This window comes from Paramormyrops kingsleyae, chromosome 12 (assembly GCF_048594095.1).
Source record: "Paramormyrops kingsleyae isolate MSU_618 chromosome 12, PKINGS_0.4, whole genome shotgun sequence".
In the NCBI taxonomy this organism is placed as follows: domain Eukaryota; kingdom Metazoa; phylum Chordata; class Actinopteri; order Osteoglossiformes; family Mormyridae; genus Paramormyrops; species Paramormyrops kingsleyae.
In genome coordinates this window covers 9,273,418-9,292,341 of record NC_132808.1, presented here as the reverse complement: position 1 = coordinate 9,292,341, position 18,924 = coordinate 9,273,418, and the positions used below count along the sequence as shown (strand labels likewise).

The 18,924-nt window shown below is 39.7% G+C and overlaps 1 protein-coding gene across 3 annotated transcripts in view; it reads right to left on the bottom strand.

The window, feature by feature from the left end:
- dnaaf9 (dynein axonemal assembly factor 9) overlaps window positions 1–17,501 on the bottom strand; it is a 31,213-nt gene extending 13,712 nt beyond the window's left edge. For all 3 annotated transcript variants that reach the window (XR_002836216.2, XM_023795637.2, XM_072718628.1), the window contains exons 1-19: window positions 17,346–17,501; window positions 14,324–14,403; window positions 13,328–13,447; window positions 12,708–12,832; window positions 10,508–10,604; window positions 9,956–10,062; window positions 9,010–9,087; window positions 8,660–8,761; window positions 7,549–7,598; window positions 7,283–7,418; window positions 6,777–6,858; window positions 6,108–6,144; window positions 5,825–5,909; window positions 5,333–5,409; window positions 4,558–4,602; window positions 4,305–4,350; window positions 4,028–4,139; window positions 3,787–3,857; window positions 3,247–3,297 (exon numbers count right to left, since the gene is read on the bottom strand). Coding sequence is in view for 2 of the 3 variants with exons in the window: in XM_023795637.2 (XP_023651405.1) it covers window positions 3,247–3,297; window positions 3,787–3,857; window positions 4,028–4,139; window positions 4,305–4,350; window positions 4,558–4,602; window positions 5,333–5,409; window positions 5,825–5,909; window positions 6,108–6,144; window positions 6,777–6,858; window positions 7,283–7,418; window positions 7,549–7,598; window positions 8,660–8,761; window positions 9,010–9,087; window positions 9,956–10,062; window positions 10,508–10,604; window positions 12,708–12,832; window positions 13,328–13,447; window positions 14,324–14,403; window positions 17,346–17,419 (1,575 nt within the window). In the remaining variant the exon portion in view is untranslated. The remainder of the gene's footprint in view (window positions 1–3,246; window positions 3,298–3,786; window positions 3,858–4,027; window positions 4,140–4,304; window positions 4,351–4,557; window positions 4,603–5,332; window positions 5,410–5,824; window positions 5,910–6,107; window positions 6,145–6,776; window positions 6,859–7,282; window positions 7,419–7,548; window positions 7,599–8,659; window positions 8,762–9,009; window positions 9,088–9,955; window positions 10,063–10,507; window positions 10,605–12,707; window positions 12,833–13,327; window positions 13,448–14,323; window positions 14,404–17,345) is intronic.
- Window positions 17,502–18,924: the final 1,423 nt, after the last annotated feature.

The window sequence follows — 18,924 nt, the reverse complement described above, 5'->3', positions numbered from 1 at the left end:
TTTTTAAAGAAATGTATTTAATTATTTAATTGAGCTGTTGGTGAAATTTAACAAAATCATGGAACGGCTGAGGTGCCCCTAAGGAGAAGTTTGGGAACTAAGACTTTTGCACAGTACTGTATATAAATTTACAGTAAAAATGAAAATCTCTGAAAACTCCAACACAAAATATTGCCTTTATCACTAATCTTTTTTTTTTTACATTAAATTTGGTGTTTTCTTTGCATCCATCTGCAATGAGAAGTAATAAGAATGAGAAGTAATTATAGTAAGGCTGCTCTATTTAAAGTCAATGTTAAATTGACTTGTAAATGTTAAATTAATGGCAAAATTATTCATTATACAAACAAAAAGTGTTTACTTTTTAGATTCTTAAGTATTCATAATAGAGTTGCTATAAATAAAGCATCTAATAAAAACTATAAGTCTGAGCTGGACAAATCAAATTAAAAGATTTAAAATGAAAAGGTTTTAATTCATTTTGCTTAATTACATAATAGAGAATGAGAAAATGTTGATAGGTCGACAGTCCTTCAAATTCTGCAATGTGCAGACATTATTTCATTTGTCTAGTCATTTATATTGATGTTAATTCTAGCACCAACTCGTATGGAGGATTAATGTACGTACTGCACGGGTTTAGGTGCTTAGAGCTTGATCATAATATGATTTGCTAACACTTTTTGTACTCATAAGGTTTTTTTATATTCAGCTATGGACCGCTTCATGTTTGAACATGACTGTTTCAAGGTGTTTCTTGTGTATACAGCTGATTAAAAATGGCGATTTTTTGCGTGTTGGTGAAAGTAGGGGTGGACAAGTATTTTGAAAAATTTCATAAGCCCTGGTGATTCTATTGTTAACACTTGGTTATTACAGGTACTAACAATGCATGCACATCCCACTGCATGCTCACATTATCACTGCAACAAAGTCCGTTATTCTGACATTTCAGCGCTATAACCGGGAAGGCTTTTCATTATGGAAACAGCTCACAAGAGCTATGTTGTGTGGAGGATTGTATAGTTTTCACTTGGGAAATATGAGCTGCTTTTCCTTCAGTCCTCAGTAAGGTCTCACGCTCCGCTGCTCTCCTCTTCTCCTTGATGCTTCACGCTGTGCTTGAGTGACGTGTATGAGTGACAGCGAGGCTTCAGTGGTGATTGGCTATTAATCGTATGTCATCTAGCCAATCAGAGATTGTTATTGGTGGGGGAACTTTAAATGAAGCAGCGCGGTTCCTCAGGCACAGAGGAAGAGACGGTAACGGAGCCGCATTAGCGCACTTTGTAATAATATCGGTTATCGGTAAAATAAAACGCAGATATCAATAATCAGCAAAATCCTAATATTGATTCCTAGCTTGAACCGCTACAGCTTCCTCACAAACAGAACACAATGTGTGAGAATGGGCAAACACACCTCAGAACCATGAACCATCAGCACCAGAGCACCACAGGGCTGCGTGCTTTCTCCTTTGCTCTTCTCTCTGTACACAAACAACTGCACATCAGGGGACCCCACTGTAAAACTCATTAAGTTTGTAGATGACATAACCCTGATTGGACTGATTCAGAACAGCGACGAGTCAGCATACAGAGAGGAGATCAAGCAGTTGACGACATGGTGTTGTTCATATAACCTGGAACTTAATGCCCAAAAAACTGTTGAGATGGTGGTGGACTTCAGGCAAAATCCCCCACCTAGTGTCCCACCCATAACCATACAAGGCTCAACTGTCAGCCCTGTTGAATCTTTTAAATTCATAGGGCCTACAATTTCCCACGACATGAAATGGCAGCTCAACATCACCTCCATCACAAAGAGAGCCCAGCAGAGGATTTACTTTCTGAGGCAGTTAAAAATGCACCATCTCTCTTATTCTATGGTGGTCCAGTTTTACGCTGCAATCATTGAGTCCATCCTCACCTCCTCTATCACAGCCTGGTTTGGATCAGCCACTGAACGAGACAAGGCCAGACTGCAACACATCATCCACTCAGCAGAGCGAATAACCGGCAGTAACCTGTCTACCCTCCAGACACTGTACATCACCAGAACCAGGAAACGGGCATACAAAATCTTTGAGGACCCATCTCACCCTGCTCACCACATCTTTCAAGCCTTACCCTCCAGGAGAAGACTCATGGCAATCAGAACCAAGACCACAAGACACGCCAAGAGCTTCTTCCCTCAGGCAGTGTCTCTCATTAACCAAACCAGCCTCTGAATGGACGTTCAATTAACCATCACCTCTACGATTAGATTCTAAACTCTTGCACATTGTGCACAGATACTGCTAACTCTGTATACATATTGCTTTCTCACACATATAGAGTTGACTTGGCTGCTACTTAAGAGCCCTTAATTATAATTTATTATATCATATATATAGTTTATATTCATATAGTTTTATATTCATACTACAATTATTACTACGTACATACATACACTTACATAATTACGTTTAATTATATAATTATCATCATTACTGCTACTGTTAAAATGAATTACCATATAATTATTACATTACCCAATTGCCAATCTAGTGTTTATTACTTTTCTGTATATACCTTTACTAATTGTTGTATGTTTTTTGTAATGTCTTCTAAAGGCACCACCAAGGCAAATTCCTTGTATGGAAACATACTTGGCTAATAAAAAGGTTTCTGATTCTGATTTCTTTGTGGGGACCATCCATTCATTTCAGTGGGAAAAACCCAAATCACGACAATGACAACCTTAACCCCTACCCAGCCATAACCTTAACCATAAGTAACGAAATGGAAATACAAGACTTTTGACATTTTTAGTCATAGATTGCAGTGACAGATTTTTATAAAATTTTGTTTCCCTAAATGATGGACTACAACATAGAATGTGTACTGTATATCAGTGTGCCTAAGTCTGCCACCCTTGAAGGCCACCAGCAGGGGAAATTCTCCCTAGTGGGGAGGGAAAAACTGGTCCCCACAACGTCAAAAAGTTTTTATCACATTGTGGGGACTTTTGATCCCTATGACATAATATATAAATAACACGCAGATAAACACACATACACACAAGCGCACACATATACAGTAGACACACCTACACACACACACACACATATGACAGCTCAGAAGTGTTACACAGGATACTGCTAAAATTCTTGTGTTCCTTGGGTGGTACCAACCATTGCTGATCATGTTAAAGCAGCTTAACGGTTTGTTTCCTTACAGGGACCTGAGGTGTTGCTGCTCCTACCTTCAACAGCTGCTGAACACATTCGGAGAGCTTCACATCACACTCGTCCACCTGAAACACACGCAACGCAGCAAGAGGCCTTTATAACAGACCTTATAACACACAGATACGCACTTTACGATTTCCTAACATACTGTACAGAACAATTTAGCACTGCTATCTGTCAATCCATCCATCTTTGAGTGGCTTATCTGGTCAGTGTTGTGTGGAAGCTCACACAGGGGGAGTGGGGTTATCCCAGGCAGCATATGAAACAAGGTTTGGCTACACCCAGGATGGGATGCCAGTCTATTGCAGGGCACATACACTTACACAGAATTTGATACCGTGGCAATTTAGAGACACTAGTTACCCTAGCTGCATGCCTTTGGACTGTGGGAGGAAACCAAAGTTCCCAGAGGAAACCTACACCTGAGATCATACAAACTCCACACATAATTATTCCTTATTGAAAATGTTGCTGTGTTATAAAGGAATCTGTCATCAGCCTTGGGGAGAAACAGAGATCAGGGGTCCCCAAGTAAGGAAGAAAACACTAACCAGCCAGGAGACATAGCGCGGGATGTCAGCGGTCAGGATGGTGAAGTGGCTATCTCGCGAAACGCTGCCATCTACAGGAACGACCCAACAGATGTCACATGCCACACAGACTACCAGCCAATCGAATGCTAATGAAGGCCGGATTTACATAGACTGTGCAACGTATCTGATTGGAAGAGTCCCATTTCACTTCTCTCCCATCTTTCTCCAGGTTGTGATGTCTATGTGAGGCAGGCGTTACCTTGCTCCTGGACGTAGAGGCAGGATTCCAGGAAAGACTCTGAGAAGACGAGGGAGCCGAGGACCTCTCTACCCTCCAGAGGGTGAGGAATGTCATAGACTGCCATGAAGGCCTGTGAGGAGAGAGCAGACTTCTCCATGAAGCACACTTAGGGGATTACTAAATCAGCATCAACCTATATAACTGAAAGGCCTTTCCAGAGGCAGTAAAAATATATATGATGATAACTTATGCCTTAGTATACGCCCCATAAGGTTAGACGCGATCGATCACTTACAGTTTTCACCATGAACCTGCTCTCTACACTTTCCAGGGGAATTACTCTGTGAAAAATGTAAATAATTGCAGGTTAAAACGATGATAGACAGGAATGATGGACTACAACATAGAATGTGTATATTAGTGCCTAAGTCTGCCACCCTTGCCGTCCCCCAGCAGGGGAAATCCCATTGCTCATATCATTCATGAATAAAGTCTCATTTTCACTGAGAGATGTGTTTGCGTCAAGAGTACATGCAGAATGTACCAACCTTCCTTCATTATTTACAGCTTGAATGTTGAATATGGTTTTCGATCTGTAAAAATATCACAAATATCACTTTTTCCTGAAGTTACAAGTCACAACACAATACATCATAAAACCGATCTCTCTGTGTGGGGGGGTGTGTAGAGGAATACAATATCTAAACATCTCTTAACCCAGGCCAACTGAAAGACTAGCCTGGAAGGAAACAATCCCCCAATGTACAAGTAAGCTTTTAACCCGTAGCCCTGGAATATGGAAATGACATTACCATGGGAAGAGCCATTGGAAATAAGAGATTGTAAGCTGTTTTAGAAAAAAAGTGCTATCATGATCTACACAGCAAGTTAGTGCATACATCTGTTTGATTGCCTAGTTAAATGTATAAAAACATATAAAGCATGAATTTCCCAACTGCGATATTCTGAATGAATCCAGATTGATGGACTTTGGAGAGTTAGTCAGAAAACCCATGTCTTTAATTCACAGTAAATGACATATGAACAGAAAGCATTTAGCTTCCACTAAACAAAAGCATTGTTCTGCTCAATTGATGTTTGTTTAATAGAACTTAGTCGAATAGAAAAACGGTCTCAAGGCGGCTTTAATGAAATCCAGTTTTAACCTTTTTGAGGTAACACGATGGCGAGGAAAAATCTGGCAAGAAGGCAAATTCGACTACCAAGATAGTCAAGATCATCTGCAGTCAAAGTTCATTAAGCACTAAATTAAGGAGATTCGTAAGAAGCAGCATGTGCCGGGAGGATTAGGGCATGACTCACAGGAGAGAGCTTTTATACTGGGTCAGGCCGTGTGCATCTAAGGACAGCTGAAAGCTCTGCTCTGCTGCATCCCATGCCTGTGGAAGGGACAGAGGTCAAACCTTTACTTGTAATTCAAGCAGGACATGCAAGAGGGATAGACAGACAGATGGACAGACACGCAGACAGAGTGAAAATACGTGTACAGAAGTAATGATTCACAGTTTGCCTCAGGTGGCAAGAGTTTGAGAACAAGAGTCATTATGGAGTCTGACTGTCACTGGCTGTAAAGAGCAGCACACCTGACAGTGTCTGTTACCAAAGGGTCTCCTTCACATGGCCAGTATGACGTGCAAAAAACATCACCTAAAATGTTGAGTAATTTATTAAGTGTCCCTTCCTTTGGCGAGACCAAATGAGTAGAAAATATACCTCAGTACTTTTATGAAGAATTGGATGTCCGGGTTGTGCACGTGGACACGGACTACAAGCTGCAGGCCTGTGAGAGCTCACCTTGGTGGTGCTGAAGGTGTTACAGTAGCATCTGATGCCAGTCAGCACTGCTTGGACCATGGTGCTGTACAGCTCAGACAGAAGCCTACGAGTACAAACAATGCTGTTAGGGTGTCACATCTTACAGCAAAGTGTTTAGGGTCATAATATACCCATCTATTTATACACTGATACACAGAAACACACACGATCACTTTGGTCATTGACAGACGCGTACACTGTATACCTTGCCTACAAGGGGCCCAGTTTGCTGTTTGAGGCCATAACGGAAAGCGGCACTTACGTTATTTCTGTCCTCTTGTGGGACTTGCTGCCATTCCCTGTGAGGACATGAATGAGGAGACCTTATGAGACACTACCTTCTGACACACTGACTGGTGTTTAACAGCTACCACCTTTATTTGCTGTATTGAGGAAATGATTTCATCAACATTTCATAAAGGTAGCGAACTGGAAATACTGTTCTTCAGCTTCTCCTTCCATTTTACCATGATGATAACAAACTTGGCTTGTTGCAGTACTGCTATGCAGCAAGTGCTATAAAGGTCAGAAGCTGATGTCAACTCAAGCAGTTGAACTCCCTGTTTAAGAAGACAGCATTGTCACTGACCTCTTGTCATCAGCTGTCTGCATTTCAATGCCAAAGCTAAATAACATTTATTTCTCAATATAGTCAAACATAGGCATGGGGTGCAACATAAACTAATCACTTTTTAGAGGGTGGGGAGGGACCAGTCAAGAGATCCTGTGAAAGCCAAATGTATGTATGATGTGATGATTTTAAAATCAATTCCAGTCTTTATCAAATGATGTGCATTTAACAATAAATATATATGTTAAAAAAACCTCTTCATTATGACTTTTATTTTGATTTAGAAATGAAATAGTAGTGCTAAACAAGTTAATGGTGTACTGTTAACGTTAACTAAAGGGCAACTAAAGGGCAACTAACCTAAATAAGGAGTGTGGGTGGTCCCAAAAAAGTAGGTCCGAGCACATGCCAGAGGGCCCTCTGGTGACACACACTGTACTACCTGGGAGTGAGAAGAAAAGGTTAGCTGTCAGAGAGCCTGTGTCACGCACACACACACACACACACACACACACAGACAAACAGGTTTGTAATTATATCTTTGTGGGGACTCTCCATTCATTTATATGGGAAAAACTCCAATACCAACATGGTGACCTTAACCCCCACCCAGCCGTAACCTTAAACATAAGTAACTAAATAAAATATGAGTAATGCTGAATAGGACAGGTGATAACAGAAAATGGATGGTAGGGTTCATAAACATCAAAATAATGTCTTCAGGGCCAAACCGTGGTATATGCGGGTTAATGCACTCTTGCCTCTGTAGCAGTGACCCTTAGTTATCCCACAACGATGGCCAACCTTCAGAGTATTACAGGTCTGGCACTTGGTATCGCTCTGGTCTGTCTGACCGGCATCCTCACCATGTGCTTGGCTGCCGTCCCCTGGGGGCCTGTGTTCCGCACCTGGTGGCTCTCGGAGGGGAAGCTGAAGCAGTAACTGTCCATGTGCTCCCTGGTAGAGTGGCCTCCAAAGAGCACGAAGGGCTGTCGGCTGTTACTGTCCCGAGAAACCATGGGCACCGTGTAAGACTCACCCCGGAAGCCCCCACCTGCCATAGGAGGTACGGCCAGCAGAGACCCAGTCATTTCATTTGGTTCATAGGTGGGTGTGCAGGCAGCACTGTTACCTTGTGATTTGGCGGGAAATGAGGCCATGGGAGAAATAAGTCCGGAATGGCTGTGAATTCAAGAAGACAGTATAAATTAGGAAACCATAGTATTCACCAGCGTATATAGTTTTTACATAATCCAAATATTACATAGCTCACCAAATATTACAGTTCACATCTGGCCAGCTGACTGATGTGACTGTGATTCCGTAGGCAGGCAATTATTAATCGACTGAAATATACTTGAATTTGGAGGGACCACATTTGGCAGAAATTGCTCCGTATCTATGCATTTTTTTTTCCTCTTTTTAACTCTGTACAGCGTTTTTTTGGCAGATCTGTCCACCACTTGGCAGGCTTTTTCAAATCTTTCCGTTAATTCACAGATTTTGACAAAGACAGTGAAGGTCATGCTGTTCCTTATGCATGAATCACTCCAGGGCAGCTATGGCCTTTGACTTTATATCTGAATGATAGGTCAGGTTTTCTCTAGCTGACTGAAAAATATTTTCCTTTAGTCACTTCCTGTCACTTTTGCCCAGTTTTTAGACATTTCAATCTTCTGCTGCAGAGAAATATCATAACTTTGAAGTGTTCTGGACATTTCTGAATATTTCTTCCAACTCAACCTCTGTACACTATCGCTCTTTCAAGGTTCAAAGCTCCCTCTCTGACTCCAGTCCAGAGTTGAACCCTAATGCGAAAATGTGCAAATCCTTGACAGTCCATGGTGCTTTGTTTAGATAGATGTGTGTGGAGTAGCTCTGTCACTGTACATGTATTCCTTATGTACCATTCGGTGCACCATTTTCGGTTTGGTACGCCCAATGAAATGAATTAATACATTTATTGAAATTGGCGGGACTTAAATTCACAAGCAGATGTTCAACACATCGACAAACATGGAGCAATACAGTTAGATTAGTCCAAATTCCACCTCAACACAACTCAAATCACTACACAAAGTAGCAGTGAATGAGAGGATCCCCAAAGCTTTGGTAGGAGAGGCTTTTACAAAATTAAAGTACTTCTGGTAGTGAAGATGTTGTGCCGCAGACATAAATACAATTATAATCTATTGCACAAAAACCCCTTCAAGACCAAGGGCCTGACATATAAATTACATTACCTCCCCGGCCTGGGCTTCAGAAAGCTCCAAGATGGTTGAGTAGCTCTCTATAGCAAAGTTGGAGAAAAAGCTGGTCCACTGTTTCTCAAATGTCACCAAATCCTGAAGAGCAAAAGATGGGGTAGATATTCTTTCGCAGTGTAAGTCACTTACCAGCTATTTTATAATGTGCATCAGAATGTACATTCATGGCATTTTACTGGCTCAAAAATGTTGTAGCGAAAAACAAAATTTCTGGAGTTTTGATTTTGGTGGGTGTTCCAGACTGCAGGGGAGATTGTCTCCCTCTGCTGGTCAAAACAGCATTGTACGCCTTTGCAGAGTAACCATGAATATACTAGTTGGCCTACCTCTGTCAACAGGATGTCCAGGGAAATAGGATCCATTCTGCTGTAGGTTTGCCAGAGCTTCTCACTCATGTCAATCAGCTCAAAATCCAAGCAACAAGAAAAGTGAATTATAACATAATTTCACCTTTGCATTCTGAGTGAACAGAACCCCTTAGATAGTAAGAGCACACGGTATATTTGAAATGTTATCACTACACAAATCACTCCATATCCTAAACATTCGGAGTCTGGAAGAGGCTTGTGGGCATCATGATCCATCTTATATGATCCGAGCAGTGTTGGGAAGGTTACTTTTGAAATGTAATAAGTTAAAGTTACTAGTCACCTAATTGAAAAAGTAATATAGCTATTTTTATTACTTCATCAAAGTAATAGAATAATTAAATTTGATTACTTTTCTAACAAATTCTTAAACTGGCCATCAATGCTGAACAGCCCCAACAGCTTTTCTGAAAAGATGCAAAGCAGCAAAATGAATGTTACATTCTACATATAAGCCTTTTTACCGAAAACAATATATTCGGATTTAACCCTTTGTAATCAGCAACATTTTGATTAGTAACTGTAATTTAACTATATGTTTTTTTCTGAGTAACTGCAACATATTACAATTACACTTATTTTGTAATTTCATTACGCAACGCTGTTACATGTAAAAAGTTACTTCCCAACATTTGGTCTGAGTGTACAGAGCAAATAAACAGACTTTTCTATGTTAATGACAGAAACTGGCTTCATGCTTCATGTATAATAGCTAAGTGTTTACTGTATTGTCTGGAAACAATTCAGGTTCATAATTTCTATCTATGCTTTTGCATATATAGGGAGGATAGAAGAAATTTAATTTTTTCAAATGATCAACTGGTTGGAAGTGCTGCTGTTCTAATCTTTTTTTCATGTGTATCTAAAGCAGACTAAGCAGCATGTAGCCATGGGAGGAGGGTACCTTATGTTTCGTGGTGAAAAAGCCCCCGCCCCCGATGCCCTCCAGGGCGTAGGCTTGAATGATTGGCCACTTCTCAACAAGGAACATGTCAAACTTCTGCACGTGACCTGAAATGTCACACAGTGTCCATTACAAGGCCGGAAACATGCAGGTAGGCTGCCTTTGTGTCCTGTAGCAGTGCCAACAGCACCATTTACATACAGTAGCTATTCCGGTCGATGGCTCCTGACCCTTCATGTACAGTGCTCACAGAAAGTTTTGGGAAGCTGAACTTTTGGAAAAAATGGTGCAAAAGAATTGTTTTCCTCACAACAACCCATTGACAAGCAATATTTAACACATTTGCACATATTTTCCGCACAGACATTTTCATTTTATTATAGGTCATAATATTTTTGTCTGACTCATTCCATTCTGTTCTTGCCATCTGTAGTCACTGGCTTCCAAAGGGATACTAAACACAAATTGTTGGTGTACACAACTGAATAAAGTTTGTTATAAAATCAATATATCTCCAATATTTTTACAGAATTAGCACTGTATATGTATTACCTTGGGAGCTGTAGGGCACCCCGATGTGACTGCAGTCCTGCACCATCTTCACGAAGCTGGAGATCTTGAACTCCTCTGCAGCTTCCTCATCCTCATACTGCGTGTGAGGGATGGATGAAGCAGCGTGACACACATGTGCTACCACACATCTTCATGATGATCACACCACATGCCACACCATATACCCGCACGTCCAACTACTCTGCACCAAAGTACTTCATTCTTTCATATATTTATGAAAGAATGTTAGTGTCACTATGTGCAGGTTCTTCAACACAGTGTCTAAGGTTTCACATATTACAATTATGACAATATATATTTATATATTTAATATTTAAAACACTTAATAAAATGTCATTTTAAGATCCTTCATCACCAGGTTTACAGACTTCTCAATATAGCCTATCACCATCTTTGGCAGCAATCCAAAGAAAGAAGCTGCTTTGGTGATCGGTGCAAATACATAAACTATGTATTTAAATAGGTCTATATTGCTCACAGAATGTCAGTATAGGACAGAAAATTAGAGCGATTAGCAAACAGCAGTGCTGTGCTCAAGAACATTTGCATTAATTTAAGAAAGCGGTATCTGTGCCTCATTGCGGGTGTATTTAGACTTTATGGTCAACTTTGGTGGTAGATTATTCCCTTCAAATGTTATAAAGAAATGCTTCAGGTTTTTATGGTCCTGAATATTTGCTGTTAATTTTGTTTATGTGAAACTTTCATTAACATTGAAAAGAAACATAAAACTTTCTTGTGTACTGCATCTGTTATACACTATATTACCAAAAGTATTGGGACACCTGCCTTTACACACACGTTTCATTACTTGTGCTATGTAGCTCATATATACCATGTCTTCGACAATCCCTGGTAAAATGGCCACTATGCACAAATTGTGTAGCTTAATACAACTCATTACACTTTATGACAATTGCAATCTTTAGCAGTTATCACTGTTATTATATAAGGAAGTAATTAAATTCATTACAGAGTGGATGTCAAGTAGAGAGCATTTGTGTCTGCAGTATAACTAAAATAACTACTACACTATAATTCAATGTCTATGGGGTTTGAAATTTATCCTAATCTAGAAACCTACGAGGAAATTTCAACAGCCGGAAAAAGGCACCTAGCAGGAATACTCTCTTAAGCTAAGAGAAGGCTGTGATCCTCTTACGTCTTCTGAGTAAACAATCGCCAACCTCTGTGGGCTGGAGAAGACATTAACAGCCTGTTTAAGGCTTTTTAAAAACAACATGCTGAAATCAAAAATGTAATAAATGGTTCAGCATTAGGGCTGTAACAGTACATATAATTGTCGTACACTGTTCAGTGTATCATTTTCAGTTTGGTATGCACATTTTGACAAGCAAATACATTTATTAACATAGAACCTAAATTCACAAGCAGATGTTGAAGATTATATTAATTGTGAGTGAGTTGGCTATGGCTAATGCAGGTTATAGTTATAAACGGCAGTTTTGCAACATTTTGGTTTACCAATAGATTAAAGCAGCTCCAGAGTAGTTGATAAGAACAGGACTGTCTGCCGGCTCTGTAATACCAAACTCGGATATGTTACTGCAAACACATACAATGTGCTAGTTCATTTAGGACAATATCATCCAAGTATGTGTACGACCAGAGCACGGCAGAAAGTTAGTCGCCCCATGGCATTTAAGGTGTTTTTCTTAGTTCATTATGATTCTTATGATGTTTTATACACACACATACACACACACATGCACATTTTATGAGTTTACATATGTACGTTTACTATGTGCTAATGTGTATCTCTTATTCAAGTTTTGTTACTCAGATATGTCGACAGACATATTGCCTTTGACTTACAACTATTTATAATTGTGTTTTTACTTGCAAATTTAACAATAAATAATTTCAAAATAAACTGTTTTTCTTGAAATTACACCGAACCAGGAACCGATACCCAAAGTCTGTACCAAACTGTGAATTTTGTATACCGTTACACCCTGTTGGTTCAACCAAAACACGAAAAAGCTGATTGGAAATGAGGAAATGACTAAGTACTAGAATGTACTGTAGCAGGTGATATTTCAGTAACTACTGGAAGAGACATGCATGAAGTAAATTTTGTTTTGGTAAATGCTCCATGAAGTGATAACAGTTTATATTGTATTTTAATGACTGGATATAATGAGATTTTCTTGCTTACCTCTGCCTCAGTCATACAGTGGATATGCAAGTTTCTCCAGTGGGAGATGTATGGCAGAAGGGAAGTGTAATTAACTGGGTTACAATACAGGTGTACGCTGTCAGCCTTGATGAGAAGGATCACATCTGGTAAGGAAAGCGGTAACAATGCATTATGCTTAGCTAAAGTATAGTACAGTGAATTATTCACAGCTTTCCTGAAACTGAAAGTTGAACATTTTTCATAGATTCTCGTTTTAGGCTGTAAGTTGGGATTGAGGTATTCACTGACTTTCACTTTCACTTTCTAAAATAGTTTGACCAATGGTTGGCATTGCCAACACCATATCCAGTATTAGCTTTCGTGCAAAGACACGTGAGCCAGTCTTTAAAAATAAGCAAACCAACAAATAAATAAACTTGACTGATTACATTAACTATGAATTATTGTTTACACAGCTAGGAACAGAAAATGTTACTAAAAAATACAATCTGGGTACATAAACACACTGCACACTGATTGGGTGTAAACACATAACCAGTCAGGGGTATCATGCACAATTCCCAGTCACAACCATTCTTATTGCTGTGGCACATTTAAGATTGTATTGACTGTGTAGGTGAAAGGTGAGGGATCCATACCATCTAGTAGTTCTTCTAAAAATTCTGAGAAGTTTAAGTCCAAGTGGTTTTGCTTGTACAAGTCAAAGAACAAGTAGTTGGCTAGCTCACTGCATCCCAGGTTGTATCTGCTATCAATGCCTGCAGAGAACAAGGACATTATACTGACTTTAGATTTCATCCAAAGGCTCACGCATGTGGACATTCAACAAGTTTTGTGCTCTTCATTAATACACCATAATTACACCAAAGCATACGTTACATTGCTGAGAATATGGATGAACATTTATCTCAGATCACACATCTTATTATCAGAGTGTGACAGAGCATTAACAAGACAAATATATGATTTGTAATATATGCTGATATTATTTAATTGTAGCAACAGTAGTCAATAAAGTACGGAGCCCCTGAAGAACCTGTGCAAAAAAATTAAAAGTTCTTACTTTCACCGAGCGCACGAGATAATTTCGGGTGCGCATGACTTACTTTCGCGTATCTCGTGCGCACACGAAAGTAAGAGCATTTTAATTTTTTTTTTTGCACAGGTCCCTTCAGGGGTTCCGTAATAAAGAAACTATAAATTTATAGTCTTCTTCTAAGACATCTTGGGATGAATCTAATTGTATTTACTCCAGTCGACCACTAGATGGCGACAATGCACAACTGTACATTTTCACAAAAGCGTGAGTAAGGGGCAGCTGTTATTGGCACCTCTGCCTCACATCTCCAGGGCAGGAAATATGGCAGGCTGTAGCAGCTGAACAGCATACAAAATAATGAAAATCACAGAAAGCTGTGAAATTCAAATGTGGCTGGACATCTATGGCAGCAGTGATCAGAAAGGTAACAAGTTTGAACACTAGATGACATACAATTGAACTCTGTCATGCTAACTATCAATAAAGCTAGCTACCAATTGCCATGAGTCTGTTCAACGATGCCTTCAGTGGAGCCAATCAAAAAACATTGAATTACTCGACATCATCGTATACAGGGGTGGAAGAAGAAACTCACCTAGAGAGCATAGAATTCCATCAGGAATGGATTTACCACTGTCCCGCAGGATGGACTGGATGTGACGTAGGCGTAAAGAACTACAGGGGAGGAAAGCGTTTGGGCAGACATGACATGACCGCACACAGAGTGACACTGGTGCAGACAGAGTGACACTGGTGCAGACAGAGTGACACTGGTGCAGACAGAGTGACACTGCACTCTTATGTACACACAAGCTACAGTAAGCAGCACTGTCAAAGCAGGCCTGTCGGGGAGTCCACAATCTGCCTTTGTGTCCTAGACAAGAAGCTTAAAAATCTTAAAATACAGTTCACAGAAGACTACAGTAAATGCAGCTCAGTGATACCCCTTTGCACATCTAAGCTAAATATATATAATATAAATTTTAAAGTGTGAAAATATTACATTTTTAGTTGTAATGTTCAACAGCAGATTTGTTTATGTGCCAGCCTTGCATTCTGCCCACAATGAATTAAAGAAAATTTTATGCTGTTCTTGTCTGTTTTTTCTTTTACATAGTTTGTATTTATTGCATATTTTTCATTAGGCTAAACTTATCTAAACCTAAAGTATAGCCTTGGCGACTCTTGCTACATTTAATTTGAGCCTTAAATTCACAGCATCAAGCAAAACAGATAAAAACACAAAGGCACTCATGAGAAACATTTAGATTTGAAGCAGAATTCAAAAGAGAACAAAATCAGCTGGAACCAAAAAGAATTTCTTCCTTATTTCAACAGTTCATGTACACTGAAGACCATAATCATACATAAGACTTATAACACATTCATTACTCACAGTGGGTTACTACAACACCAGTGTTCTGAAACTTATTCTTTTTATTCTCTTTGCAGTTCTTGTGTTTGAGCCTAAATATAACGAGGACCCCAGAGCTTATGTTTAGGTCTCAGGACCTCCTGTGCTTATCTCAGATAGGGAGTGGGGGTTGTTTTTGTTTCCGCACGCCAGTTCCTCTCAGAGCCAAGAATATATCATATTACTACTACGGTAAGGCAAGCCTGGCAGCTTCGGCCCAGCCATTCACACCGGGGGACCTAGGGGAAGACCGCAGCTCACGGGGTAAGCTTCCTGTCCCACAAGCTAGGGGGTTGGAAATATGGCAGCGTAATGAATACAAAGCTTGTTGGGACCAGGAAGCTGTCAGGAAGCTGGCTCTCCCAACATGCCCACTGTTTTCATGACCAATTCTCAAAGTGTATCTGACAGCACCTATTCCCAGCATGAGCGCCACCCTGCACTTCGCTCATGTCTCTTATTTTTACTGTCTTTTGTGTCTATAAATTATTTTATATCAATATATTGTACTGTGTGCATGCTTCTATATCTATCTGTGCATATCTATCTATGACTATGCACATACTCTGATAACAGACAATGTCAGTGACTCGGTGTCATAACAAGTATGTTCTTTGCTAGCTGGCTGGTATAAAACCCTTTGCATCAGTGCCGTGACTGGCCACCGACATTACATCCAGGCAGGATCATTTTGGCCAGGCTACTGCCATATTTTTCTAGTGATCACAGTCTATCTATTTGAATGACAGCATTTCCTCTGAGCTTTCCAGGCAATGCAAGGCTTGATTTCTCCCACTATTAAAATGTACAACAAAACACACTGAACCCGTCATTAGATTCTGCATCACTGCTTCCTTATTTCAGGTTTAATAGGTGATCAATAAGATTTTCCATAAGACTTGCAAAATGATTGACAAACTTGAAGTACAGCCTTTTGTTTTGCAGTACTTGTCACATTTAATTTGAGCCTTAAATTCACAGCATCAAGCAAAACAGTTAAAAACACAAAGGCACTCCTGAGAAACAGGTCCATTTGCAATCAGGGTTGATGTAAGTCCTTCATTTTGAATGATTATATGGGAGTGAGCCATGGACGTGAGGCACAGAAAAAGTTAAAAATACAGTTTAAATACAGTTGTGCAAATGGGTAATGTAATTAAGTGAAAAGTAATACGAAATGAATAGATTTTGGTTTCTGTGCTATAATTGGAGTGCAAAAAGGTAATACTGGGTGTTTTAACAGACGCAAGGCAGAGTATGGCCATGTAATTTTATATTGACAAATATTTTTACTTATTTAAACTGGTCCACATATTATACTTATAAGATAGTATTGTTAATAATTTTACTGTCTTAATTGCTTTTCCGTTGTCGTTGATTCCTTTTCAAAACTTTTTAAATTTCATGTAAAACAACTTAAACCGGAGATATTTACAAGACACATTAACGCTCGCTACCACTGTTGCTTCTTGCATTCCTGCAAAAACTTAAACAAACAGTAAAGCATATAGTACAGTATTGTAAAGCGAACCTATTTTACCAGGATCTACGCTGAAAAACCAAATGCCAGAAAAATACCTAATTAAACTATAATCGTGGCAGTGTGACATTGGGAACACGATCTGAGACTGGAAAAGATGGGCAAGCTTTTAAAGCAACAGATATATTGATAGCAAGTAAATCAGGGGAAAAAATCAACGCCAAAGCAAAACACCTTCATTGTATTGTATGCAATCGCATACAATTTTCTTAAGTTTCCGTCGTTATTAAACATTTTTTTTATTTTAATGTATTTATAACGCTACTAAATAAGGGCAGGCGCAAGCCGATGCGTTGTCAGGGTGATTTATACACAAACAAGCGCCGCCAGCTTGTCACTGACGGATAACGGAATAAAGGTAACGCTAACGACAACGGCATGACGAGCGGCGGGGCTGAGCCGCCCAGCCCGCCGGCATTCTTACAGCCTCTTGCGTCGCGAAAGCGACACCTACACTGTCAACACGCATCTAAAATAACCCCATTAATATGCCTTAATCCGTGTGGATATATGTAGTCTATAAAATCCCACTAAAACAGTCGTAGAATGACTGGCACCAAGCTGCCTGGATAACTGATATGTGGCGGGGAGAGAGAAAAAACCGTGCTCCACTTCCAGAAAAGCATCGTAAAACATAACTGTCAAGACATTTAGGTGTTTTACCTGACCGCAGAGGGCGTGACCTGGTGTATCCCGTTTTTGTTTCGTATTCCAGCCATTTTTGTCAGTCCAAACATTAAAAAATAACGTTTCAAAATGTCATCGCCATTGACAGCCCTAACAAGGGGGCGGGGGTGAACGAAAAGCGCAGCTTGGAAACGGACGAAACCATTCACGAGTTTCAGGGGTTTCTTGGATATTTCGGTATTTTGGATTATTGTTACTGTTCATTAGCAAGGTGATTACCGTGCTAATTTAATAAATTCAAGGTTAAATTATCTTATTAATGCTACCTTGGGGATGTTTACTGATTATGTACTAGCCCCCGTAAATTCGTACTCCCCCGGAATAGTTTATGGTTAATTACAACAGGGCCGTTGATGCAACTCGGTGCAATCCAGATGTGCTGATCCGATGGACGTTTGTTTCAGTTCTACATGTGTGCGGTTCACGTAGTCGCGGCAGCGTAGAAGAAGAATCGATAATGCAGTCTAATAACCATAAATGTGTATCTGCATTTACTGTTGTATAGACTTGGTTTTTGATTTTGGATCACAAACGTCCACCCTCAAGGATATTATGTATGTTACATTATAGTAAGGGAAATGTAATCCACTAGTAATGAAATGTAATAAAATCAAGCTTTATTTGCCATTTTTACAAGTGCATATGGATGTGTCAGTTTTCCAGTATCCCTTATTGCTCTCCTTTTAAAGACAACACATACAGCTCTTGAAAAAAATGAGACCACTATTAAAAAAAAAACAACTCAGCATTTTTATATCCTAGTTTAGTCCTGGTTCTGCTGGCAGAAGGCTACATGGCACGGCAGGCTGCTTCCAAGCTCAAAATTTCTAAGACAGCAGTATACTCGAACAAGGTGAAGCAGGAGACGCTGGAAACAACCAAAAACTATAGCCAGGTAGAGGGCGGAAGCAACTTTCTAATGCCAGAGATGACCATGAACTTATCCGGTAGTGCCTCATGAATCAGAGGGTGACATCATCTAACATCACTGTTAGTACAGTTTACAACAGGCTCCAAGAAGCAGAACTATAAAGTCCCATAAAGCAAGGAAGAAGCCCTTCATCCACGAGAAATAAAGAACCAGGCTGGAGTTTGCAAAAACAAAAAAAATATTATTCACAGGCGCACAACCATAAATTCAGAAATACATGAAACAAAAAAGTTTGCTGTGGTCTCAACATTTTCCAGAGCTGTACAGATGTGAGAACCTATAGCTTGTGATAAGAGCACAGGGTCAAAGGAACTGATCTAAGAACAGATACATCAATCTCCAAACATAGGATGTATAGTACATTACAGTAAGGAAGTGATCTGGAAACAGATATTAACTAATCTGCACAGAGTCTATGCTACATTATACTACTGAATTTGATCTGAGATCAGACATTTCCACCTCCAATCAGGCATGATTCATTATAATAAATGATCAGTGAACAGAGCCTTACACTTTTACATTCAGGGTATATGGTACATTCTATTAAAGAACTGATTTGGGCCCAGATACATCCATCTCCATAGATAGGCTGTATGATACTTTATAATATGGAACTGTACT